This window comes from Camelus ferus, chromosome X (genome assembly GCF_009834535.1).
Source record: "Camelus ferus isolate YT-003-E chromosome X, BCGSAC_Cfer_1.0, whole genome shotgun sequence".
Lineage (NCBI taxonomy): Eukaryota > Metazoa > Chordata > Mammalia > Artiodactyla > Camelidae > Camelus > Camelus ferus.
Window position 1 is genome coordinate 86,488,543 of NC_045732.1, and position 27,592 is coordinate 86,516,134.

General features: G+C 41.7%; 1 protein-coding gene and 1 long non-coding RNA gene across 5 annotated transcripts in view; one reads left to right on the forward strand and one right to left on the reverse strand.

Annotated features, from left to right (window-relative positions):
* LOC116662271 overlaps window positions 1–1,826 on the reverse strand; it is a 63,824-nt gene extending 61,998 nt beyond the window's left edge. For both annotated transcript variants that reach the window (XR_004318317.1, XR_004318316.1), the window contains exon 1: window positions 1,723–1,826. This is a non-coding gene — a long non-coding RNA (uncharacterized LOC116662271). The remainder of the gene's footprint in view (window positions 1–1,722) is intronic.
* An 85-nt stretch (window positions 1,827–1,911) lies between these two features.
* F9 (coagulation factor IX) overlaps window positions 1,912–27,592 on the forward strand; it is a 30,327-nt gene continuing 4,646 nt past the window's right edge. Inside the window, exons 1-6 of one of the 3 annotated variants that reach the window (XM_006194541.3) lie at window positions 1,914–2,153; window positions 7,346–7,509; window positions 7,706–7,730; window positions 11,753–11,866; window positions 17,967–18,095; window positions 20,368–20,570. In XM_006194541.3, the coding sequence (XP_006194603.1) occupies window positions 2,066–2,153; window positions 7,346–7,509; window positions 7,706–7,730; window positions 11,753–11,866; window positions 17,967–18,095; window positions 20,368–20,570 (723 nt within the window). In that variant the 5' untranslated portion in view covers window positions 1,914–2,065. Of the gene's footprint in view, window positions 2,289–7,345; window positions 7,510–7,705; window positions 7,731–11,752; window positions 11,867–17,966; window positions 18,096–20,367; window positions 20,571–27,592 lie in introns of all 3 variants that reach the window. The other 2 variants (XM_032476135.1, XM_032476136.1) reach the window with 2 other exon arrangements.

A 27,592-nucleotide genomic window follows, 5' to 3' on the forward strand; every position in this document is an offset into this window, starting at 1 on the left:
TAACAATATATAGAAAGGATTGTATATCATGATCAAGTTGGATTTATTCCAGGGTCACAAGGATGGTTCAATGTTTGCGAATCAATCAACATGATACACCACAGTAACAAAAGGCAGGATAAAAATCACAGGATCATCTCAATAGACATAGAAAATGCATTTCACAAAATTCAATATCCATTCACGATGAAAAAAACTTTCATCAAAGTTGGTGTGGAGGGAATGTATCTCAACATAATAAAGCCCATTTACAACAAACCCACAGCCAACATCACATAGTACAGGGAATTATAGCCATTACCTTGTAATAAATTTTAATGGCATATAATCTGTAAAAATACTGAATCACTATGCTGTACACCTAAAACTGACATAATATTGTAAATCAACTATACTTCAATTTAAAAATATAAAATTTATACAGAAAGTTATGGGCCCTAGAATAATTAAAGCAATCTTGTCACGGAATATTAAAGTGAGAGAAAACACTCTATATTATATAAAGGCTTACTATATAGCTACAGTAATCAAGACAACGTGGCATTGGCAGAGGTGATAAACACAAAAGCAATGGAACAGAATAGAGAACTCAGAAATATACCCAAACCAATACACTCAACTGATTTGTGAAAAACTTGCACAAGCAATTCAACAGGATGGTCATTTTAACAAAGGGCGCTGGAGGCATCAAGTACCTACAGGCCAAAAAAATAAAGCTCAACCTAAACCTCATACCCTACATAAAACTTAACTTAAAATGGAGCACAGACATGACTCCAGAACTTAAACATATAAAATATTTTTTAATGGGAAAAAGCTTCATAATTAGTGTTAGTGGAAGAGCTCTAAATATGACACTAAAAGTGTGATCCATCAAAAAATGATAAATGGGGCTACATCAAAATTAAAAACTTTAGCTCAGTGAAAGACCCAGTTAAGAGGATGAAAAGACAAGCTAAGGTCTTGAAGACAATATTTGTAAATCACGTATGTGACAGAGGACTCATAACTACAACTTTTAAAGAACACTAAAAATCCAACAATTAAAAATCCAACAGTCTAATTGGAAAACAGGCAAAGATACGAGCAGACATTTCACTGAAGAGGATAAAGAGAGAAATATGAATTAAAACACAGTAAGTTATCACTACATACCTATCAGAACGCCTAAAATTTAAAAAGTGGTAATACCAAATGCTTGCAAGGATGCAGAGAAACTGGATCACTCACCCACTGCTGGTCAGAATGTAAAGTGGCACAGCCATCTTGGAAGAGAGTTTGGCATTTTATTTAAAAACCAAACATTCAACTCCCGTATAACCCGAAACTGTCTTTCTGCACATTTATCCCAGAGAAATTAAAAAGTTATGTCCACATAGAAACCTATATGTGAATGCTGAAAGTACATTATTGCAATAGCAAAAAACCGGAAACAATCAAAATTTCCCTCAGTAGGTGAATAGTTAAACAGTGGCATATCCACACCATGAAATACTGCTCAGCAACAAAAAGCAGCTACTGAAACATGCAGCGACCTAGATGGATCTCATTCTGAGACAGGGTCCATACATTTCACCATACGGATACAGGGCACAGTCAAGTTTATCAGCTCCTCCTTATGAGGAGGAACATAAAGGACCAAACAGGTGACTTAAGGGATATAAGCAAGGGGGATATTTTAAGGTGGGTGACAAAATGACTTCATTCTTTCCATCCCCTTACCTTTAAACTGTATGACAGTGCTCCCTGATAAGAATAACATGGGTCCCATGATGAATGTTGCTGCCACAGCAACTGTAGCCATTATACCTCCCCCTAGTCTAATGACGTGTCACTTCCTGCTTCAGCCTCAAATCAGCCACAGTGGCAGCAGCCCATGGAATCAGAGGTGAAGTTTAATGATGGCCACCGCCTCTTCCCTTCATTTAACCCAAGAGGCCATTGGAAATAGCCCAAGGACCCACTGAGGGAGATAGACACTGTTTCCCAGAAGTAAATACAGCTCAGCTTGTACTTTGGAACAACCGGTCAACGTTGTTACTTGCACAATCTGCTAGCAAAGGTTATGCAGTGCCTGAACACGATCATGGCAGAATCACCGGGCCTCGTCACCATCTGCCTTTTAGGATATCTACTCAGTGCTGAATGTACAGGTTTGTTTCCTTTTTAAAGATACACTGAGTGTGCTTATCTTTTAGATATAGAAATGTCTGGGGCTGTCTTCTTCACTAAATGATTACGGGATTTGACAGCAATGTTCAAGATTCTAGTAGTCAGCTTGTGGGTTGGTAAGTACTGGTTCTCTGGTAGCAATGTCTTCTTCATTTTTAAAACTAAATAGATTTACAATGTTTATAATACATTTTTAAATGGACACTTTTGGGCTTATGATTTGACAATGTAATTCCTTAGAAAACAGTCGTATCCTTGGTTAAAAAAATTAAAAGGGGGAAAATGTTTTAACAAGTAAACAGCAAAATATGGAGAAAATTAACTGTCATTTTGTGTTTCTTTACTTTGAAATCAAAATGGGTAACATTAAAGCATAAAAAAGGTTTTATTTACACAGAATTTTGATTCTTAAGACATTATGTGATTCAAATTTTTAAAACTATTTAATAGGGCATGTCTCAAATTTGAAAAATGTATAAAATTATATACCTTCAATCAAAAGTTGTAGTTAAAACAGAGTAGTAGTTAAAGTTGTAGTTAAAAAAAATAATAAACTGTTATTTATCACTAAAGTTTTCTGAGTTAGGAAGAAACTAATTTGTCTCTGATTCTAAGCATCTCAGTGTTAATACAAGAGGAAATTCAGCAAAGCAAGTCCAGGAATTGGCAAAAAGAGTAGGAATTTCGTTAATGTGATTTATATCACTTGGTTTTTTCACAATTTCAGTGACTTTATGCAGTCCCCAAAGAAGGCCCACAGGGAAGAAATTATCCTACTTAGACAAAACAGCATGTTCTCACAGGAAGCATTTATCACACTTACTTGTCAACCTTCTATAACAGAATCTAGTAGCTGACAGTGCCAGGATCAGGGGTGCCAACCCTAAGCGTCCGCAGAAAGCAGACTGGCCCTGTGGTTCCCACTCCAGACATGATGTCACACAAAAATGCAGAAATAATGATAGTAGAATGCAAAGGTTAAATCAAACCAGCAAAGTGGGTAGAGTCCAGGAATAAAGAAATTTAGCTAGAAAACTCACCAAGGAGGACATAAAGCTAAATCTTTACACATACCACATCAGTGTGAGATCTAGGACAAAGGATCCAAACCCTTCCTTCCAGATAAATGGCAAGATGATGGCAGTTTTAAGAAGGATGCTGCCCTCTTGAAGACCTCAGATGTTGGAAAAAGGATAGATTCGGAGAAAAAAAGAGGGACTATGATTTCAGAGCTTGGCAAATAATGACTAGAAGAGATAAGCCTGAAGGGAGGTTAAATATATGGCCCTCAGACAATCCTGAGGAGAAAGGCAGTGCGATTCCGGAGTCACTGTAACAGGTCCTTGAGCAGAGCATGGGGGGATGTCCCTAAGGAGGGACAGGGCTGCTGCAGCACTCTCTTCTGCTGCTGACCTGTCACTGGCTTCTAAACGCAGTCTCTACGAATGATTTACTGAGAGGCTGCATTTTCACGGCTGCTGCCTTTGGGTATTATTGCATCAATTTGGAATTTTGAAATCAAAATTGTTCTGTGAAACCAATCCCATTTTGTACAGTGTATGGACCGAATCTGTGACACAGCTGTCACAGCTTTGGTCCATATGCTGTACACAACTTTACTGGGTAACTTCTATGGCCCCAGGTACTGTGGCAAGGTGCCGGGGCATGGGAATAAACCAGACTCCCTCTTTGACCTAAATCACCATGAAGTCAGGTGAGAGATTTCAATACAATGTGATAAAATGTGTACCAGATGCTAAAGTAGCACAGAGAAAGGCATATCTTAACTGGGGAAACACTGACAGAGACACTATTTTGAGCTGGGTCTTAAAAAATATGTAGACTCACTCTCCTTAAATGTTTGATCTAGGGCATCCTATGCCAAGAGGATCACTCACGAGTAGAGATCCAGATCCACAAAGAACGTGAGGTCTTTCAGGAACTCAGTTATGTTTTCAATATTGAATATGACAGGTGACGTGAGGTCAGGTCATCACATAATGAAGGCCCTAAACTAAGGAGCTTGGACAAGAGAATGCAGTGTGGAGTCATCGGAAGTGTCAATATGAACACCACTAATGGCTGACTTAGGATGCTCAGTCTGACAACATTCTACCGAATTGTGTGAGGAAGGGGTGGCCAGACTAGGGGAGACCAGTCCTGAGGCCACCGTCAACGTTCAGGGAAGGCACGAGGGCCTGAACCTGGACATTAGCTGGACAGAGAGAGAAAGGAATTCAAGTGACATTAAGGAACTAGAAATGATATGACTTAAGCATCTGGGTATGGAAGGGGAACGGGTTTAGAGGAAGTGCAGAGCATCTAACTTGGGCATTTAGGATACAGCACAACACCTCAAAGCATGGACTGTGCAGTCTGACTGCCAGTGTCTAAATTCTGACCCTGACACTGTATTATGTTTCCTGGGGCAAATCATTCAACCTCTCTGAACCTCCATTTTTCTGATTTACAAAAATGAGACAACAGCACCTAACTCATGGGATTGCTGTGAGGAGGGAAAGAAATAATGGATGCTAAGCACTGAGCACATTGTCCAGTACATCCAAAGCATTAAACAAACATCAGCTCTTATCAGTCACATTATGATGTACAGATACGGAGCTGAAAAAATAACCTGGAATCGAGAAGATATATCCGACTAGAGATGGGTATTCAGAACTCACTGTTGTATTAACAGTAGTCACAACCATGTGTGTCTGATGATCCAGAGAGTGAGCATGGATCTGGTGGTACCTAGTACCGTGCCTGGCAGTAGTGAGTGCTCAGAAAATTGTGTTGAAAGAGTCAGCGCTGGACTAGGGCGAGGCAAGCAATGCACATAGGGCATCAATGTACTTGCACAGAAATAGTGCCTCCTTAGATTCTGTGCCCTTGGTGCCTTGTTTACCTCACCCAAGTCCCAGCCCTGGCAAAGATGTACAGAGTGAAAAGGGACAAGGCCAAAGCAGAGGCTGGAGGCTGGGAGAACTTGGAACATATAAGGGGCAGGCGGATGAAGGGGAATTAATTGAGTCAAGTGGTGGATGAATAACAAGAGTTAGAGCAGAGAGGAGAACCAGAAGAGACTGATTTCACAGAAAGAGTGCCCTGCAAAGGAAGAGATTAATAATTACAAATGTTTCGGAGCAGGCAGAAAATGCACAAGCTCAACATCATCCTTTAGGAGGTCATTGCTGATCCTGAGAATAGACATTTCATTATACGGATGGGAGGAAAGGAGAAAGAGCTACTGGAAAGTTCATTAAATAAAGGAAACAGACTCACAGACACAGAAAACAAACTTAGGTTACCGGGGTGTTGGGAGGATAAATTGGGAGTTCGGGATTGGCAGATACTAACTACTATGTACAGAATAGATATACAAGTTTCTACTGTATAGAACAGGGAACTATAGTCAATATCTCGTAGTAACCTATAATGAAAAATAATATGAAAATGAATATATGTATGTATATGTATGACTAAAACATTATGCTGTACACCAGAAATTGGCACTTTATAAAGTGACTATACTTTAATTAAAAAATAAGAATTTAATAAATAAAATCAGTTCTGAAGGATAAATAAATAAATATAAAGAGAATTGAGAAAATGAGGAAGGCAGGCCAGACAGAGGAGTGAAAATGAAGCGAGATAACTAACATACACCAGCCTCCACATACTAGCTCCCTGATCCCGTCAGCAACACTGGGAGGTATGCAGTCTGATTATACTACTGATTATACCGATCATATCCATTTACATTCGTCAGCATTAAGCTTCAAAGATTATGTGACTTGCTTAAGGTCTCATGGCCAACAGGTGGTAGACATGCGATTCAAACCCAGGTGTGTCTGATCTGACTCCAAACCTCTATTTTTCCACCAGACCACACTATAAATGGATATAGACATAGATGATTTTGTAGGGCCAAGCAAATAAATTGCTGAGCAGAAAGGAGGGCCTGATGGAGGCTGGGAGGCATGGACATGTGCTGGCCACCTTGGGAGGGAAGGAAGAGGCAGCCAGCTGCACTGACCTAGGGGTGCAGGGTACCACAGCACCGAAGAAGGGGTGACAGAAGTGGAGAAAGTTGGCAAGGGAAGAGTTGAAGAGAAAAAGTCTAAGCTAAATTCAGGAAAAATGTGAAGCCCAAGAATAGCAAAAGTGAGAGGTTGTCAAGAGACTAGAGGCTGCAATGGAAATAAGGGAATATAGCTTCTTTTCTTCTTTTTTTTTTTTTTTGAGCTAATGAGAAAACAATCCCAAATGCCCTGGAAAGTTCACCTTATAAATACCTGGTCCTTTTTAGATGGTATCAGACAGTCTCTTGAAAAAAGTTAAGAACTCCAGGCAACTTCCAGAGTTCTTATTATTTATTACAGATACAGATACTGTATTATTTCTATCTAGAGAGGCACATACAGAGACAGAGAGAGCAAAACAGAAAGACAGAAGCAACTGAGATTTGCGAGTCGGGGGAGAGGAAGGGAGGGAAAGAATTAGGTCAGAGACCTCAGTCCTCCAGAGTTCAAGAGTGTTCCTACACACCAAGCAGTCACAGCTAAAATAAACCACATCCTGATCCCAGAGAAAAACTTATGTCGCTGGAATTCCTATAACACACGCCAACTGAAGGTGTTGTGAGTCTGAAGATTAAAAAAACACTAATGCAGTGGTTTTTCTTTAATTATCTAGTGAGAGATACTGGGGTTGCCTTTGCAGCTGGTCCACCGTTAGGCCAGTTCTTCCAAGAGAAAATGTGTTGCAAAGTCATTTGGGCAACTGCATCCTGGCAACACAGTCCGGCAAGGGTGATGGATCACCTTGCAAGGATCTGCAATTAGCTATTTTCAAATGATGACAAAGTGTGAAGTTAACTGCTTGTTTGAGAACTTTGTTTTTCATCCAAAGCAAATTTAAATATGATTGAAAATCTGACCTTTTATTACCGAAGCTCTCTTGACTAAAAGTAAAATTGAATTTTAATTCCTAAATCTCCATGTGTATACAGTACTATGAGAACATCATAGATTTTGGCTCTATGCCCCAAAGATAAATTGGCTATGGGATTACTTGGATTAAAAACAAAGCCTTCCTTAAGAGATGTATTTAATTTTCATGAAGTTTTCTTTTTTTACTAAAGCTAAAGAATAGTTCTTTTAAATTTCAGTTTTTCTTGATCATGAAAATGCCACCAAAATTCTGAATCGGCCAAAGAGGTATAATTCAGGTAAATTGGAAGAGTTTGTTCAAGGGAATCTTGAGAGAGAATGTATAGAAGAAAAGTGTAGTTTTGAAGAAGCACGAGAAGTTTTTGAAAACACCGAGAAAACTGTGAGTATTTCCATATAACATCCTTCAGATGCGGAGCAAAGAATAGAAAACCTAAAAGGTGGGGGGGAGACATACTTCACTTCGTAATTTTAAAATATCTATACATATATGTGTACTATAAATGTTATAATAGAAAAGGAATCAAATCCAAAACATTTTAAATGCTACAATTAACTTGGCCTCTTTTTCCTTATAGACTGAATTTTGGAAGCAGTATGTTGGTAAGCAATTCATTTTATCTTCTAGCTGGTATATGAAACATTGAGAATTATGTATTTTTTCTCTGTGTAAATAGATAATATATTAAACTCTGTCAAAATGGCTCAGGGAAGTAAGTCCAACTCTTTTACCCCAAATGGAACGGTGATATACTCCAGGTTTATGCCTGCCTGGGAGATATCTGCTGGCAGGTAAGCTTACTCCTCCCTAGGGCTTCAAAAAGAACATCATTCCACCCCAGGAATCTGGAAGGAAGAAACCAAAGAGAATTTCATCTGGGACTGAATGAGAGCTTGCAATCCTCAGTAAAGAATCAGAGAATGCTGACTGACTTAAATGCTCACTGTGTAAAAGCCCTCCTCCTCCTGGTGGCCTCCAAGGCCCTCCTAGGTGGCCCCACCCTGCCCACTGCCCCTCAGACTGCCCCTCACACACTGGGCCCCAGGCATCCTGGCCTCGCGGCCGCTCCTTGTACCTCTAGGAATGCTTCTACTTTAGAGTCTTAGGTCTGACTGTTCCTTTAATGTTGAATGTTCTTCTGCCAGGTTCCTTTAGGCTCACTCCCTCACCCACTTCGGGTCTTCACTCAAATGTCACCATCTCGATGAAGCCTACCTTGATCATCTATTAATACTTCAACCTGCCCCCTTGTAACCCCATCACTTTAGATATCGTATCCTGTTCAATTATCTTTTCATAGCACTTTCCACCATCTGAGGTATCATATAATGTTCTTACTTATACTATTAATTTTTCCCACCTCACTAGAATGCAAGCTTCATCCTGGCAGGGGTCTTCCATTGTTTTGTTTATTGATGTATTCTTAGTACCTCGAATAATATCTGGTACAGAAGCACTGAGTAAATATTTGCTGAATGACTTGACCAAAAGGAGGAAAAGTCAAAACTTTAATGACAACTAAATCTTAAAGCTAATTTAAAATCCAGCAGCAGGATGTTGAGGCAGTGTAAGTTTCCCAGGTTGACTTACCAAAGACCATCTGCATGGACAGAAACTAACCTGGATGGCAAATTCACTGTATTCCATCAATTCTATTTTCCAGATTCTATTCTGTAGACACTAATGAACTTGTTCATACTCTTGTAACTCATTTCTCCACTTGTTTTTAAATAACGAGGAAATAAGAGGTCCGCCCCATTACATTTGCTTCATCTGGTTTCCCTTGTTCTTAGTAATGAACGATACCATGCCAACTCTCTACTGAGGTATTCCTCTACAGTTAGTCCAAACAAGTCTTTTTAATCTCTATTTCCACTCTAAATAAAACTTTGAATCTTGTGATATATTTTTTTTAAAGCAAATCAATTTCTACTTCCACCTCCCCAAAATATTCCTAGCTGTATTTAAACTCTCCTGATCCCTTCATTGCCCACGGCCTCCCCTGACTTGGCTTCCCACCCCTGAGCAGGGGTTCATTAGCACCTCTTAAACACCGTATTTTGAAGTTGGGTCCCTGCCATCTAGGTCACAGGCTGCACTGTTTACTGGTAAAGATAAGATGTTTACTTGGGTAAAGATACCTGGGAAACATCAAGGGCATGATTCTGTTGTTGAACTGAAACAGACTCCAGCAAAGATGGGTTTACTCAGGATCAGCAGAGAATCACAATCAGGGTCTGCAACCATGAGGAGCCACATGCAAGTCCCTGCATGGCAAGGGAGGGAGAACTCTTTTATAGAGGGGAAAAGAGGGCTATATGAAACCAAGAGTCCATGGCTCTTCATTGGCTGAGTCCTTGCTAGGAAAGGAGTCTTTTTCCTGTTGGACTCTGTTACTGTCACAGGGCATGAGAGCTCTCTCTTCTGGTCTCTTGACCCTATTTAACTCAGGTTTCTATTCACTAATTTTTTTTTCACACTGTCATGACTGCTTTGTCTTCTAAAAATAAAACAAAAACAAGAACAAAAAAGAAAAAGAAAACAACTGCATGCTTCTTTTCACTTTGCAGCTGAGATTCCTAACCACCCCAAAACAGCCAATGCTATTTCTCTGTGTAGGGGCTTTCTCACACAGTAGGGACACAGGCCCCTCACTCCTGCCCTGTTCTCTACCATCAACTAACCATGTAAAGAGCCTGATTAAAGAAGAAACATCACCCAACCACAGTAACCAGCATCTGACCAGCACTTTACAGTTTACAGAGCACCTGTCACGTTTAATCGTCACACCAACCCTGTGAGCAAAGCATTATTAACCTCATTTTACAGAAGAAGAAACTGAGGTTTAGGGAGGTTAAGCGACTTGCCAAAGGTCACCCAGCTAGGGAGTCATGGAGCCCAGAAGAGAAGCCAAGTTCTCTAGTGCCCAACCCCTTGCTTTCCGTATTACCCAAGCCCTGGCCTTCAAATCCAAATGCTGTTATTCATTAAACAACCACCGAGTAGCCTTAAACAGGAACCTCTCACTTGGCGAGGTCTCATCTCTTGTTGTCTTTGACCCCTACTGTCTGTGGCTTTGCCTCAGCCCAAAGTACACACAGACAAGCACCCAAAGGAGGACTAAAAGCAGGATAAAATGACACTCATTTTAAAGATATGTCTCAGCAAATGAGTTGCTGTGTAGCTGGCTGCAAGCCCAGACCCTTTCAGTGAAACATCCTAAATAATTCAGATCTGTTGGTCTATAATATAAAGTGCAAGTGTAGCTCGTTTTTCAGACTGGTTCTGAACATCAATAATAATAAACCAGAGATAACGTATTTTGTTTTCATAGAATTGGAACAAATTGAAGTATCTGTGAAAAAGCACACTGGATCAAGGGGCAGAGGGGACAAGGTCTAATTTTTACAACAAGCAAATTCTCCAGAGAGGGACTATTTCTGAGAAAGCAATATTAGCCCTTAGTCAACAGGACCTGTATACATGCTCCTGACTGTGAGGGTGACGGACACCCTACTGCTGTCCCTTGAGCAGGTGGGGGTCCACACACTAGATGTCAGGGAGCTTTGCTCTCAAATATGACCAATAATTAGAAAGTTCTCTGTAATTGCCCCCTTTCTCTCGCTGTTTTATTCTTAGGTCATCTTTATCGCTTACTCTTCTGTTACTCATATATGAAGTCTTGCTGATCTAGCTCCCAGTTTTCTTCAGGGCTCTCTCTCTCAGCTGTGTGTGTGCCAGCCTCCCTTCTGGTTCTGTCCATCCCTTTCTTCTGAAGCTTCCTTACAAGTCCAGGTGGAGGCAGAGCTCTAAGAAACCAGACTGAAAGGTTCCCTTCTCATCCTGACCCTTCTCCTCTTATCTATTCCTTCCTCTTGTTTTCTTACCACCAGCATCTTCAAAGACTCTCAAGAACTCTGTAAATGTAGAAACTTCAGGAAAGGTAGGAAGGAAACATAACCAACCTATAAATAAAGCACATTTTTCAGAATCTTTTCTAATTCTTCGCCTTGAAAGTTGTTTCTGACTTTGTCTAGACCATCTGGGACCTAACTCAGACAGCAGAATATCCTTAAGCAGTAAAGCATCTTTTCTATTGTTCTGAACCACTACTGCATACCATACTTACGAGTTCAACGATAATACAAGGAAGCAGGCACATGCGCTCCACGCTGAGGCTGCCAGGTCCTTGAGTGGAGTTACTCTATGTGATCTAGCTCAGCTTGCTCTGCCTCAGATGACACACAGGTAATTGTTGAAGCAATGTTATTCAATTCAGAGTTAACTCCACCCTCATTCTATAAGGAAAGACGGAACATTCTTCTCGCCCTATGCTGACAGAGTACACTTCTACACTCAGACATCCTTCCCCCCGCCTCCTCTTTCCCTTCGGGTGTCTCAGCTATGTACATGCCTTCCTCGGGGCAATTTCCTAGGACAGTGTTAGCCTAAGAACCTGTATTTGAGTTGCTTTTAGAAGATAGGGGTGTCCCATGAGCAGCTGGTTTCCGGGTTCGCAGTTCTGCTCTGACCTTAAATCAGGCTCTCCCCTGAGTCTGTGTCAGAAGGACTAGGCATTCTCAGCAATTTATCAGCTAATTCAGTTTTTTAATCTATCTCAAAGATGGAGATCAGTGTGAGTCCAGTCCATGTTTAAATGGCGGCCTGTGCAAGGATGACATTAATTCCTATGAATGTTGGTGTCAAGCTGGATATGAAGGAAAGAACTGTGAATTAGGTAAGTAACTATCTTTGGATTATTCATGGTTCAGAATTTCCCTTTGACACCAGATGAAACTGGAAAATGCAATATTTATCTATCATATTCTCTCTTAAAAACATACACATTTTTATTGCGGTAAAGAACACTTTACATGAGCTCTACACTCAACACGTTTTGGAGCTTACGGTACACCATTGCTAACTCCAGGCACTACGGTGACAGTCTAGACAGTCGACGTCTAGAACTTACTCATCTCACACAACTGAAACTTCCTACCTGCTTTACAGCAACTCCCCATTTTCCCCTCGCCCCAGCCCCTGGCAAGCACAGCTGTATTCTCTGCTTCTATGTGTCTATTTCAGACACCTCTTACCAGTAGAAGCGTGCAGTACTTGTCCTTCTGTGACTGGCTTATTTCATCTAGCATATCCTCCAGGCTCATCCATGTTGTTGCATACGACAGGATTTCCTTCTTCTTAAGGCTGAGTAATAGTCCATTGTATAAAACATACTTTCAAAGATTATAAACATTCATTTTATCTGTAGTCACAGTTTCCAGGATGAGTTCAAGAAACTACATTAAGAGCAATAATCATATTTGTTAGCTAGTATGAAGTGGTAATGATGTTCCCTGGAATATTAATCCTCAATAACCATATGCACTCAGTTGTATTATGACCCCCATTCTATGCAGATGAGAAAAGTACAACTCAAACAGCTCAAAATCACTGAAGCAGTAAACGGTTGAGCCAGGATTTGAACTTCAGTCTGTCTGACCAAAACCCATGCTTCTAACCACCATCCACAAAAGGCAAAAAAACTAACCCATAAAATTGAACTTATGACTACATCACTATCAATAAAAGCAGCAGAAGTCAACTAAGTATAGAATTGGAGTACGGCGAGGACAGTTCTCCCACATGACAGGCACTTCACACACACAAACTACCTCATATGTTAAATTTGTTTGACAAAAATCAGAGCTCATTACTGAATTTGATTACATTGAATTACATAGAAAATCTAGGATCATTGTGCATCTTTTCTTCTCATAGCCTAGAATATTTTTTCCTGAGAATTTAGCAGCTGGAGCAGTAAACCCCCAAGTCCTTTATCTATCTGTTTATTACCTCTGGATGCAAGATTACCAGTATTGTGATTGTGAAAAGCACAGTGCTAATGACGGATTCTCTTTCTACTCTAAAACTCTAAAAGAATAGAGATGCAATCCTTGGGAAAGAATTTAACACCACAGGCTACATGACTAGGGGCAAAGAGTAGAAAATTAACAGGACTCTATTAAGGCATAAGGCAATCCACCTGACATGCAGACGAAAAGGGCAGAAAACAAAATGAAACGCAGCAGCTGTACTTGTCCTATTGAGAAAGGAAAAAAGTCATCTCTAATGTTGTTCAGAAATCCTTTCAGTGCTGAAGAGAAATCCATTGATCTTCTTCCTCTGAGATCTAAAAGATGAAAAGGAATAAAAGATAGGATAAAAGGAGGCAGGGCAAAAGAAAAACAGAAAAAGGAGATGCAGGTAGATGAACTGGTACCCCTGGCTTGGACTCCCATTCCCTCAGGTTCCCAGTGTGAGGACAAACTGATGCCTGGGTTACATTTCCTAGGGGTGTGTTAATTGGTTCAACATCTCTGAAGTTCTTCTTTCATCTGAAAGGTTATGATGTTACATTCAGATCTACCTAGATCAATACGATCCTGCTATAATGGAAATCTATGGAAATTTATGGAGTATCAGCTTATATAATATAGCTATTGGAGCTAAGGGGATGAATGACTCAATTAGTCTTGACTAAGAACGAAGGGCACGCTGTAGCAAAGTATGATCAAAACCAGTGTTTAGTAGTAAATATCCCTAAATGTCTTCAGTTTAAAAATAAAGACATTTTAAAAGAGGAGAAGAGCCTTGAGGAGTGTAGATAAAAGCACAAAACTGCTCTAACAGGTTTTGCTACATCTGTGACCCTGTGAGGCTCCATCCACACCGCAAAAGTGTGGAAGTCTACAAGGGGCACCGTCTCGGACCTCCCAGGCTCCCCACATTTTGGTTTGGTCGGGGCTCTGTAGTTACACTGCAGCCTCCACCATACCCACCCTCGAGGGACTCTTGATCTCCCCAGCCCATCTGATCAAGGTTTAGAAAAATCCTTTCAGCGCAGTTAGTTCAGAAACAAAGTGGGGATTCTCTCAAAAGCTCCTGACCTCAGACACTAGTGGAAAGCAGCAACAGCGTACACAAACTCCCACTTAGGCTGCTGCTTCAAACTCACCTAAGGACTCATCTCCAAAGCTGCTGGACAGCACAGGTTCTAGAGTATCTGCACCCCAAGTCCCTGCCTTGTGAAGGGAAGGGGACTGCCGTTAAGAGCCTGTGGTTTTCCTCTTCTCTTGTTCATCAGGCTCCTCTCCGGGGGGGAGAGGTGCAAACATTCAGGGCACGCATTCTAATTAGAACAATTAATTGGCTATTGTGCCCCTCTGGCTGGAATAAAAAGATCACTGTAAGTCCCCAGCTACACATCACATCTGAGTCCTTTTCAGATAAATCAAATCTATGAGAACTTGGTCACTCCTGTCCCTTTTGAGGAGTTCAAGAGGCATTTCCCCACAGTAACATGGGAAAGAAAAAAAAAATCACATAAACACTTTTCTTCATTTTGCTAACATGTCACAGACACTACTGTCTAATTTACTGTGTATTTCTGTGGAGTAGAGAAAATATCTTGAGTTTAGCTGAATAGCAGCATATTCTGTGATAACTTGTTAAATAGAATATCCTTTATCTAAGCTTTGGTTTTCACACCAGTGACCGTATCAGGGAAGATGAAGGCAGAGTAAAATAAAGCAGAACATGGTAAGTTTTGCATGTAGGCATGAGAGGAATTAGAAAGAGGTGTGTGTGCTGTGCTAACACAGACAGAGAACAGATGCTTTGAGATGTTCTTCAACAGATATTCTAGGCACTGAGATCAGCCTCAGGACCAGAAGGACCAGGAAGAACCCGTACCCAACATAGTTCCTGACGTGTGAGTGTGTGATAAATGATTGATGAATGAGGCCCACAGTGACTGTCCCTGAGATCCTGGACTAGACCTCGCTGCTGGAATTCCTTGTGCTATTATTCTATTTCCAGAATCCTGAGTTCTTTATCTGAGGTCAAAAGGCTGCAGATTGGACAGCAATATTGTCCACTGCGTGCACAAACCAAACCAGAGATCAACAGCAGCAGCAACGCACTGGGCCATAAAGAGCAGTGACAAATGAGGAAAATGACGGCAAAGTCTAGTTACTCAGCCAAGGACACAAATCAGAATTGGAAAAACGACCCTGAGTTTACCCATTCCTGTTGCGCATGCCCTGGACCAAACTAGTCAGCACCTACCACCCACCTCTGTTAACTTACCACATATTGACTGAACACTTTCCACAGGTGGTATTTGATTTGGCTGAACACTCTAGTATTGCATTCTAGCAACGAAATGACTGCTAGTACCATGAGAAGAGCCAGGGATGTAATCACCATTAGTGACGGGAAAGATCTTTAATAAATACCTTAATAAGAAAAATAAACATAAAAATAAAATAAACAAAAATAAAGTCTTAATAATTTAATATCTTAAATAAATAAACAGGACCAAGTGCCATCTTTTTGGCTCATGCACTTGGTGGGTTATTGATAGCAAAGGTTAAAGCTCAGGCTGGTTCCTTTGTCTACCAAGCCACAGCTGACTCGCCGCGCCTTATTTCCTAAAGTATCTGTAAGGAACATGAACTAATCATTACATGAGCCTATGCTACCTATGTAAAACACAATTAGAAAATTTAGATCCATCACTCAAAAATCCATAATATACTCCAAAACCATACAGTCACTCTGTTAGCCTGGAACCACCCCCCACCCCCAGACAAAAAGAATCTGTGCCGCAAGCTGCTCTATTAGGGTGTGCAATTCTAGGGACCGAGAGTAAGGGACAGGGGAGTGAGGCCGCGAGGAAAGGAGAACCAGTGTAGGAGGAGTCATCTCTCCTCACCGGCACCTGATTGCTTGATCTCTGGGAACTAGTTTCCAAGAAGCCATATGCTGGCCTCAGGATAGTCAACCTGCGAGGGGAGAAGAGGTGAAAGAATTTGTCCTTCAGCGTCCATCTCCCAGTGGTCCAAAGTTCAGCCTGTGGGGCGTTAACGCCTTCATCAGGTTGTACCTGCTGGGCAGCTGGAGACTTTCGCGTGGCCTCCCCTGCCTCAGCATCAGCAGGGAAGCACCAGGCTGAGAGGGGAGAGGCACACAGGGCAGATGCGAGCCAAGCCCATTCAAGGCTGCACCCATAAGAGGCCAGCAGAAGCCAGGGCAGAGCTCATCACCACAGTGCTGAGGTCAGACACAGATGAGGCTCGGGGCACTAAGGCGGTGCATAAGAGGCGTCTGACATCGTCACTCATTTTCAAACTCCCCGTGTTCTAACTGCCCTGACAAGTGAGCATTTCTATTGAAAGCTGTACTACTGTCGAGCCAGTAGGTAAGGGGGAAGGGGTCTCCCATTGTGTTCCTGAGCTGCTCTAGAGACAAAAATAGGCCCAAGGGCAGAGCCTGTTTCTCTTAACTCAGCAGGTCTCAGCTAGCAAGCCCTGAATCATGCTACTTTCTATTACTGAGATTGCATAGGAGAAACAAAGGGAAAGCACAGTAATTAGAAAATACAAAATAAGATGGCAGGAACAAGCCAAATATATCAGGAATCACAATTAATGTGAATTGGGGTTAATGACAATTTTCAGTCCGGAGTTAAAATCTAATTGTATGCTATTGATAAAAGAGATACCTAAAATAAAACTACACCAGGAGGCTAAAATAAAGGGATGTAACAAGATTTTTCAGGTAAATGCAAACAAACAAACAAAAAAACTGGTGAAGCAATCTTAATATCCGATAAAATAAAATCCCAATAAAAAGCATCACAAGGGACAAAGAAAGGCACTTCATGTTAATAAGGGAGATTGCATAGGAGAGTAAAGAAAATGTGAGTCACTAGTCTGCTTATGATTGTCAGCACACAAGGTCTTTGGCATTTAGGTCCCTTAAAGGACCCTACTTCATTCTCTTGTGTTGATACATACCCACCTCAGCCAGCTTCAAGTTTGCTTAGAAAAACTGGATTATATTAAAAATAGGAACTTCTATTCAGTAGAATATACTATTTAGGGTGAAAAGGTAAATCACAGAGCAATACATATACCCAATAACTAGAACTCACCTACACTGATAGTGGGAATTTAAATTTGTACAATTATCTTAGAAAACTATTTGGCAGTATCTAGTAAACCTGAACACACGGTCCAATCATTGCACTCGGGAGTATATATCCAGTAATTATGCATCCATATGTTACCAAAAGATATTGACAAGAGTGTTCATGCCAGCATTATACATAAGAGCCAGAAACGGAAACTCAACTCAAATATTTATCCACAGTAAAATGGATGAATACAAGTAGTAATATTTATATAATGGAATATACTATACAGCAAGTAGATGAACTACGGCTATATAAAACATGCATGAAGCTCACAAACAAAATGTTAAATGAAAGACACAGAAGAGTGCATACTGAGAGCTCCTCCTTATATAAAGTTCATGAACAGGTAAAATTAATTCCTTGTTAAAAGTTGGGGTAATAGTAACTTTGGGAAGGAGGAAGGGTGCATTAGGAGAGCTTCTGAGGTGTTGATAACATCCTATGTATGTACTGATCTGATCAATGTTTAAACAAATGAAATCACCTTGTGAAAATTCATACTAAAGTTCCAGGTATTTTTTGGAATATGTTATACTTTAATAAACAGATTTTTTTCATTGCAGTCCATGATTCAGTGAAAGTAGCATTTCTACACCTTCAGTTTGAGGCCAAATCACCATTTTTATGCTTTATTAAGAATTTTATTTTACCTTTTTTTTCTACTCTTAGCTCAAGGCTCCCAAACTCCTCTTCATAAATGTCCCCTTACATCTGACCTATACATAAGTCAGTAGTCTCACGCTCTTTTTAGAAATGCATGTTAAATGATGCTGTTACTGTTGATTGTGCTTTCTTTCAGATGTAACATGCAACAGTAAGAATGGCAGATGCAAGCAGTTTTGTAGAAAGGGCAATGATAACAAGGTGGTTTGTTTCTGTACTGCTGGATACCGACTTGCAGAAGACCAAAAGTCCTGCGAACCAGCAGGTCAAAATCTAAATAAGTTGTTGTTGTTTTAAAGCTCAGCAGATACGTTCTCCAAATCTGTATTTGAACTTTTAGCATTCTAACTAGCCTACATAATAATTTTAATCCCCACTTGTTTCCACTTTCTTTTCAAATCATAGAAAAGATTAGTAGCTTGGACAAATTAATTTTTGAAATTGCATCATCATTTTGAATAGAAATTCTGTAATTGTCTTCCGCCTAAATTCTTTTCTATGTCCAGTTTTTTCCTCTGACCTTTATGTCATGAAGCGATTGATTTGTGTGATCTCTATATACATATTTGTAACTCATCCAGTCAAATTAATGTAGTAATCCTCTAACATAAAAGATACATAAATGACTGATAGGCTTCTAGTAGAAGGATGGGCAACTTTAAGCATCATCTGTCTGGGTGTGGCCAGTTTACTCTGAGGAAGTTATTTCCCATCCTTCGGTCTCAGGCTGAGTTCACATGCTTGGCATCAGAATAGTTCCGACAACCAGCTGTTTTAAGTTGTGTCAGGCTGATCAGCACAGTCTATACAGAGGTGGACAAAGCAATGTTTCCCAGTCATGTCAACCATGCCACCATGTTGACAGCTGACTGGTGTGTTCAGAGCATCTCCACTCCACACTCATATTGCTCTTCTCTGAAAATGATAGTAGAAACTTGGATTGTTAAAAAAAAAAAAACAACAAAGTAGACTCCACAGGGTCAATTATATTTGATAAATGAGGGCCCTTTTTGAAGCAAACTAGATATAATTTCTTTGGCATTTCCAAAGCCTGGTATCTTATTACACTGGTACATTAAATCATGCACCATTCCTCTGCAACTGGGTTCGATACCTATCTCAGCAATGCGCCCGGCAGAGGAAATTAAAGAAAGGACCAGAAGTCAAGAGTATCCATGCTGCACTAAAATGAAGTCTCTCATGCTCCAAGGGCCTGCCTGCCCCCTGTCCTTCTACCTGGTTCTTCACATGCACTGCTTCAAACTAGCCTACTATGGGAGGAGTGTGTATATATCTGTTTTAACCTCCGAAACCTAACTTCCAGGGAGGCAGACAGCCGTGTAGCTAAACCCTTATAAGCCCTTCTCTGTTACAAGAGAGAAAAAAAAAAAGAACTACAAACCCCCTCCAACTATTAAATGTTATATCTGAATATAGCCTTAGCTTTAGCAGAATAAATAGGCCCAACCTAAAATAAGCTTTTCTGGCTTTCAATAGTAATAGTCTTCTTCTCAAGCCATTGTTGATGATTTATATTTATACATAAGTATTTTGAACTAATTTCCTGTTTTCCCAACTACATGCTGTCTCCGTGATACTTTGCCACAGCTGGTTGCTATAGAGATGTCTGTTATAAGGGATATGGATGGAAGGAAAGTGAGAAATGAAAATGAAATGTGAGGTGACTTTGCTTGACTACAAATTTCCACTCTGGTTGTCCCCAGTGTATCAGTAGATGATTTCTTTTCTTTAAAAAATAAACCAACCCAAGGTCAAAGGTGGCCAGTTCCCAGGTAGATGTGGCTGTAATGATCACATTAACAATTTATTTCGTTAAAACTTGACAGCCAGGTAATTAAATCGCAATAATCTCTCTCCAATGGATACCTATAGTCTACCTTGGAATCTAGAAGGCATTCTAGTGCATAAAAGAAATCCTGTTAGTGGGGACGGTAGAGCTCAAGAGGTAGAGTACATGCCTAGCATGCAGAAGGTCCTGGGTTCAATCCCCAGTACCTTCTCTAAAAATAAACCTAATTACTTCCCCCCGCAAAAAAAAAAAAAAAGAAAAAATTTAAAAAGAAATAAAAAGAAATAAAAGAAATCTTGTTAACAATAAGCAGCAGATGTCCCATTTACCTGATTCTAAAATCAGAGTTACACGGCATCAACCACCAGACTTCTATTCAGGGACAGTGCTTGCGAATAAGCCTTTTTAGTAAAGAAACTAAACAGAAAGTCATCAGACTTCATACAAGTCTTACAAAATTTGATTCTGGAACACCTATTCTACTTCCGTAAAGATGATGGATTCCTGAGCCAAATGTCCTTTTCATGAAGGGCTGGAAAACTTTCTATGAAAATAATGCAATTAACCTTTTAGTTTGAGACTATATTTACTGATTCGATTTTTTAAAATATTGATGGGTCTGCTGCTCAGAATTGACAAGGATGGGCCTCATTCTCGACTTTTGTAACATATGTCCTGCTTGCCAATGAGAAATATCAGAACACTATTTTTTTTTCCATTTTTCTAGTGCCATTCCCATGTGGAAGAGTTTCTGTGTCAGACACTCCTACGACGTTCACCCGTGCTGAAACTATTTTTTCCAATATGAACTATGACAATTCTTCTGAAGCGGAAATAATTCTGAATAACACCACTCAAAGCAACCAATCTGAGGATCTGACTCGAATTGTTGGTGGAAAGGACGCCAAACCAGGTCAATTCCCTTGGCAGGTACTCTATACCCTATACTGTGTGAAAACTGGAGCCCAGTGGGCAAGGCACAGACCAGGTGGGAGGCTGAGGCCAGGACACTAGACAGACCTATTGGGGTGAGGAAGTGTTTAGGCAAGTTTAAGCTCTAAGCAGCATAAGGAAGCCCCCCCAGGTGAGGAGCTGGTGAAAGAGGAGTCCAGGGACAGCTACCATACAAGGTCAAGGAGAGTTTGGCATCAAGGAAATAACAAAAAAATTTCAGACAAGCAATGTGGAGGTCAGGAAGCAAGGTCACAGGTACTGGCGCTCTGGGTACTACTTCCGCTTCAGCCCCTGGGAGAACTGGTGACAGGAAGTCTCTGGGTCCAGAGAACCTGGATTATTTCAAAGGGATTTCTGAAAGGGCTCAGGAAAGATTAAGGCAAGAACTGGGTTACTGGAACCAGGGCATGTGAGATAGGGGCTTGGGCCAAGGCTGCAGCTCCCAAAGTGTGGTAGCATCAGAATCACCTGAGAACTTGTTAGGAATGTAAATTTTCATGCTATACCCCAGACCTGCTGAATCAGAATCTCTGGGGCCAGGGCCCAGAAATTCGTGCACTAACAAGCCCTTCAGGTGATTCTGACAGACTCTACAGTTTGAAACTCACTGGTCCAAACAAACTTGTTATAGAAGCTAGGGTCCAAAACACCAACTAGCGGACTCATGGTACCTAGTCCCACATTTCTCCAGGTGTGATCTGCAGACAACCCACAGGAGAATCACCTGTGCACGCCTGAACTAACCAACAGCTAGATTTGTAGCAAAACCTGGTTGTAACTCAGCCTACAGCTAAAGCCTAAGTGATTCCATTGGAGAGGAGTCAACCCCAGAGGCAAGGAGCCAGGCTGGTCCTTATATAAGACCAATAAGGTAACTACAAGCCCATGTGGCTATTTAAATTTAACTTAACTACCATTAAATAAAATTAAAGATTCATTTCCCTTAGTAACACCTGCCACATTTCAAGTGCACAGGAGCCACATGTGGCTAGTGGCTACTGTATTGGACAGAACACTTCCATCACTGCAGAAAGTTCTGTCGGACAACATTTGTAACAGTTTAGTCAAACATAAAACTCCCTAATGGCCACAATCATATGATTCTGTAGGAATATCAAGGACGCTTCACTCCAAAATACTTTCTCTACCGAGGTTTAAACCTTTGCCATCAGAGACCAATAGCTTTAAAGACTTTTCAATCATCAAATGGGTAACAATTTAAGCCAGAATCAGGTAAATGTCCCCAGGTCTAACACCACTGGAATTTTTTTAGACTAGTTATGTGTCCATTCAAGATTCTTCAGATTGCCTGCAATTTTCCCATATAATGCTGTAATACTGAACATACACCTGGAGTAGGGATTGGCACAGACGTTGTGGAGAATGGTACTGAAGGGTGGCAGAGCATCACAACCAAGACTTTACAGTTTCCTTTCTTACACATTTGCTTTTAATGGTATTTGTTGGACTTGATTTTAGAGCCAATAAAATACACTGTACATTCCTTTACACCCCCTCTGCCCCCTACTTTAGCATCCCACCAGCACTGTTTCCCTCACCCACCATGACCATCCTTCACTCATCCACATCTTTACTCTCCTTCACACTCTTTGTAAGACTGACCATCTCCATTGACCTTTCATTGAACAATCCATCTTGGGCCCAGCCACTCTAATTACGCTTTTATTCTACCTAACATCCATGTATCTAATTCTAATTTTACTGTTTTCTTGTGCATTTTATTTTCACTATGTGCCAAACTTCCACGGATAAGGTGGTTAGAACAAAAGATCCTACTTTATAATTATCTTCCTTGGGCTTGCGGGACATAAAGCAGTGACTATAGTGGAGAACCCAGGGCTGTTTTATTAGCTAAGATGACTTCCCTTAAAAAAAAAAAAGACAAACCCAGGATGCATGTATTTTGGGCTTAGCATTGTCCTCTTGTCATCCCAGAAATGAAACGGCAAATAGACTTAAATGAGAGCTAAATAAAGGCGGGGGTTATAAAATATCACAGAATGTCTGTTCTCTACCCAACCCCTTTAAGCCAGATGCTTGCCAATGTTTCAACAATGCAAGTCTTTCCTAATAGAAATTTTAGTAAATCTATCAAGCTATTTTTTTTAAGCAGAAGAAACTATTAGAGCTGGTTAGAACTGTACTACAAAGAAGATATAAATGCTACCCAACATTTCAAGTCTGTCCATGTCCTCCTCACTTACAGTGTACCTGTTGTCTCTTTCCTATTAAGTGTAGCTAAGATCATTTGGAATGTTCAAGATCACTCATCCACACGTGTGCACACAAGTTCACTCCCTATTTCATCCATATAAAGTAAGGTTCCTGACTGTAGAGGTACCAAGCGCTAGGTTTTAGTCTTTTCCAAAGGTGAAGAGCTGCACTACTTTCTAGGATACTTGAGAAAGACCCTTTCCTATTTCCACACTGATTCTTTCTCACCAGAGAACTGTCTCTCCACACCCACCTGCACTCAGTTTCTCTCAAAAGGTTACTGGTTTTCAAAAATAGGAGATAAACTATTTTTAGGCGAAAGTACAAAAGGCACTTTTAGACAAAGAGGAAAGAAGAAATGAAACCAAGCAGAATCTCTACCCGTTCGTGGATAAGCCAGCTCCGCCCTATCACGCCCAGGTGGAAATACTTGATCTGATTGCAGACAAGACTGCAATACACCTGCTGCAGCCAAGGCATCAAGAGAAAGCAAGCAACAGCTGGGGTTTCAATGGCCAAACTAGATTTGTGGCTCTGACATATGAAATACTGGTTAGCAACGTCACCTAGAAAAGAGTAATTCAAAACGCTGAAACTTCAGTAAAAGGGGAAGGGGTAAGAAATCCCATAAAAAAGAACGTAGGGAATTTACTTTCACCTGGAGTAACGAACAGTTTGAACGAAATGTAAATCTTCCCTCTAGTTAAAGAAAAGGTTTAGGTGAGCTATTTGCAAGAGCTAAAGGACTACAAGAGAAAGAGGACAATGACTTTTTCTTTGTGGACTTAGCGGTGAAAGTTCCAGGCAGGTGGGTCGATTTCGGCCCTGGTTAAGAAAGTTCCAGGCAGGTAGGTCGACTCCGGCCCCGGTTAAGAAACCCTTTCCCACCACTAGGGTTGGCTACTTGGGCTGGGAAGCCTAGGGAGAAGACACTGGTTGAACAAATGTTCGTGGAATTATTGACATAAAGAGCTGCCCTGTCCCTGGGACAGCAGCGGCGGGATAACCCCATCCCGGCGAGTGTCAAGGGCTCGGGTTCACCTGCTGGGAGATGGGCCAGGGCAGGCGAGGGGACCTAGGCCACCCTGTCCAGCTTTGATACCCTAAGAAGCTAGGTTCACCTCCCACACAGCTCGTCTGCAGCCGCATTGATTTCTTACCTTGCTCCGAAGCTTTCGGCTCAGCTTCCGGGCGAGAGGCAAAACCCGCGGCAGCTGCGCCGCTTTTAACCTCAGGAGCTTCCCAGAAACCCCCGCGCTTCCCGCCGCCCTGGCCCCGCCCTATCCGAAGCCAAAGGCGCAGGCGCGTTTGTCTGACCTCTGACCTTTAGCCCGGCTTCACGGCGACCGGAGAGAGGGGCGGAGGGAGGCGTGAGGCTGGTTTCCTTCATTTTCCCTCCAGATACCCAGCAGTGGGCTCAGAGCCCTTCTAGAACTCAGAGAGAGGAAGCAGGGACTCTGCATGGACACTTAGGCCCTCCTTCCCAAGAGAGGAGGCGACAGGGTTAACTGCACTATATAGGAACAGAAAGGATATTTCCTAGAGTCAGTATGTCCTTAGCGGAGTGGGAAACTATAAAAGAATGCGAATTTCATACAGCTACAAAGGGAAGCAATGAAAAATTTGAACATTAGAGAAAAAAGGGAAATCGCCACGCCTATACTATGAGACCACCTTCATCAGCAGCTTAAAAGTGAGAGATCTGAGGAAGCAGCACCGCCTTTGGCTTCCTAAAGCTTTCATTTGGTTTTGGTCCGTCGCGCTTGACCCTGCGGGCCTGCAATTCTGAGCAAGCGCAGACCTGCCCCCCCCAGAGCTCCGCCCACCTCTTCTGCGTTGGGTTAGGATCTGTCTGGCCCTGTGTGTGAAGAAGTGCCTGGTCTTTCTCTTTTGTTCTATTGTGGGCCTAAAGTTCTGTATTAGCCATATTTATTCCACATTTAGTAATTTGAAGATCATTCTACGAGATTGAAAAAACAGAATACAATGGAAACCAAGTGGTTAAGTTTTCCTTACTCCTTTATATTATGTTGTATCGTATACAATTGCCAATATTTAGCCATTTTCACCGACAAAATATGTCTTGAGAAGCAGTCTGTCTATTCCTTACTCTATTCTTGGCCTAAATAGTCTTTAAAATGTCTTAGCATTTTCCCCAGTCTTGGCTTTCCTCAGCTTTGGCCTGAAGCTATCCTTAAAGGTACCCGAGCTCTTGACCTATACACCTACCTACACAGACGCAATCCCTTCCATTTGGTTAGGACACACCCCTGCGGCAGAAAGCATGGAGTTACCATGTGTATGAAGCATAACTTTTTCTTTTTGGTGAGGGGGATTGGGAGGAAGATGTTACATGAAGGTCCTAAAACTAGAGAAATATCTTCACCTGGAAAAGGTAACCCTCTATTTTTCCTAGTTCAGATGATAAAGTTACAATCAGCAGAAATAAAAACATGACATATGTAATCTCACCTGGGCCCACAAAACTATTTTGGATAGGACATTTAGACAATTATTCTCTAGGATGGTTTGATGAAATCTGTTTCAATGACTAGTTTAGTTAACCATTAAAAACCAAAAGTGAGCATCCCCTCTGGGCCCAGAGAAATGAAGTAGGGCCAATGGCGGGGCGAAACACACCTGTGAGCATAACAAGCTGTATATTGTGCAGAAATGGTTTTGCTCTTTATGTGAGAGAATGAGTACGCAAAGAAAAAATGTTATCGTACAGCTGGAGGTGGCTAGGAAGGGCAAAAATGGGTTTACTGAAATCACAGGGAAAGGCCAGATTCGAGTTAAAAGGTTAGGAAGGGAACAACAGGGTAGCAGCTATTACTCTGGGCTTTCATTATCAACGAAGAACATCAGAACAGATATGTGAATGTGTATTTTGCATATGCGTGTGTGTATGTCTGAAAGAGAAAACAGGCTCCTCTTAGGATATGACAAACATGAAAATATTTGACAGATCAGAAGTTGGATGCCTTGCTCAGAACATATGCTTTCCCATTTTTCCCACCATTCTCTTATCCTTGGCCAAGCAGACAGCTCATCCCCAAATAGCTAATATTTAGATAGCTGTGATCCTGAGGTAGCCAAGCAAACATTCCAAAACCAAGTCACTTGTAATATCTTTAAATGCAAATATATTTAGGGCTTTTCCTTGGCAAAGATGTTTGCTAAAATTTCTAATACCACTCAGGGATTGGCAAAACAAACAAACAAACAAACAAACACACTCTTCAGGCTTAAGAGAACATCACTGTATTTCTCAGCCATCCACCAGAAAGGCCTAGAAGCTCCAGGTAGCAAGTCTTTGGCAGAAGTCAGACTAGCTACATCATTGTCTCTGTGCCCCAGGGCTGTGGCTGTCATTCAGTCTGGCCCAACTAGCCCATTAAGCTGGGAGGTGTCCAATTCACCTCTAATACAGAGAAGCACCATTATATCATTGTGAATTCTTAACTCCAGTTACTTGAGCAGACGTATTCAGTTGTAATCATTAGGCCCAATATAGAAGTGTTGCCCAAATTTGCTCGGTGATGAAAATTAGCTGAGGTCTGGGCCAGCTTCATGAGCTGGTGACCAGTGCACTCACACAGGGCCCTGCATTCAGAAAGAAGCCACATTTAGAGTCCAGCGCTTTTTAGGGTTTTTTGGGGGGGTAGGTGATAGGTTTATTTAGTAATTCATTTATTTTAATGGAGGTACTGGGGCTTGAACCCAGGACCTCGTGCATGCTAAGCATGCACTCTACCACTGAGCTATACCCTCCCCTCTGGAGTCCAGTGCTTTGCATTTGTGTCTTATAACTCAAGTTCAATGAGACAGTGGAGCACGTGTGTCCTGGGGACCTGGAACCTCAGATCATCACACCTCTCGGGGATGGATTCTTAACCTCCCTCTCCCCTATCCCCTGGTGCCTTGGCTAGGTCTGCCACCCCCTCTCCACAGCTGCCAGATGACCACTGCCATCCCCAACCCTTGGCACACTGACATAGACTCCCTCTCCATCCCAACAGCTACTGTTGTCACCCTCCTCTGGCACAGGTGCAGGGAGGATTGAAGTGGGGTGCACAGACTCCCTGCCATTTAGGGAGGGGGCTTGGCCACATGGTATCTGGGGACTAGAAATGTGTCACAGTACATTTGGAGGGTGAATGGCAAGGGCGAGCCTCTTGCCTACCTTCATTCCAGGTATTGAGCACATCCCGGCGTGGAAGCTGCAATCCCTTGGGCGTCACGCCTTCGCTGTTGATTGCTGCTGTGGGCCAGCGGGAAGGGAAGACTGACTTATCCTTCCCCCTGCTGGGGCACAGGGTGTCAGTCCAGTGGCTGGTGGCAGAGGGGACCTGGCAGCTGAGGGGTGCGTTTGTGCTCGCATGCTAAATTGCAGGCTGCAGGCCCTGGGCATCTGTGAGCATCTGCACTCCCCCAATGAATATCCCCCACACCTGAGGGAGCACAACAGTAAACAGTCAATTTAAAGCCCCGTGATAGCTAGGTTGTGCGTGACCACAGACAAAATGACAAAGTTTTGTATTTTAGTATCTTCAATGACGTTTTTCCTGGCTTTTGAACCAGGAGCCCCCATCTTTTCATTATGCAACAAGCCCCACAAATTATGTGACCAGCTCTGCCTGGAGGGAGCGCTTTTAATGCATAAAGACCACCAAGCTTGGAAATTCTGAAACAGAATTTCTCAAATTTGATTATGCATAAGGATATTCTAGAGATCTTCATTTTCTCCTGTCCCGCCCACC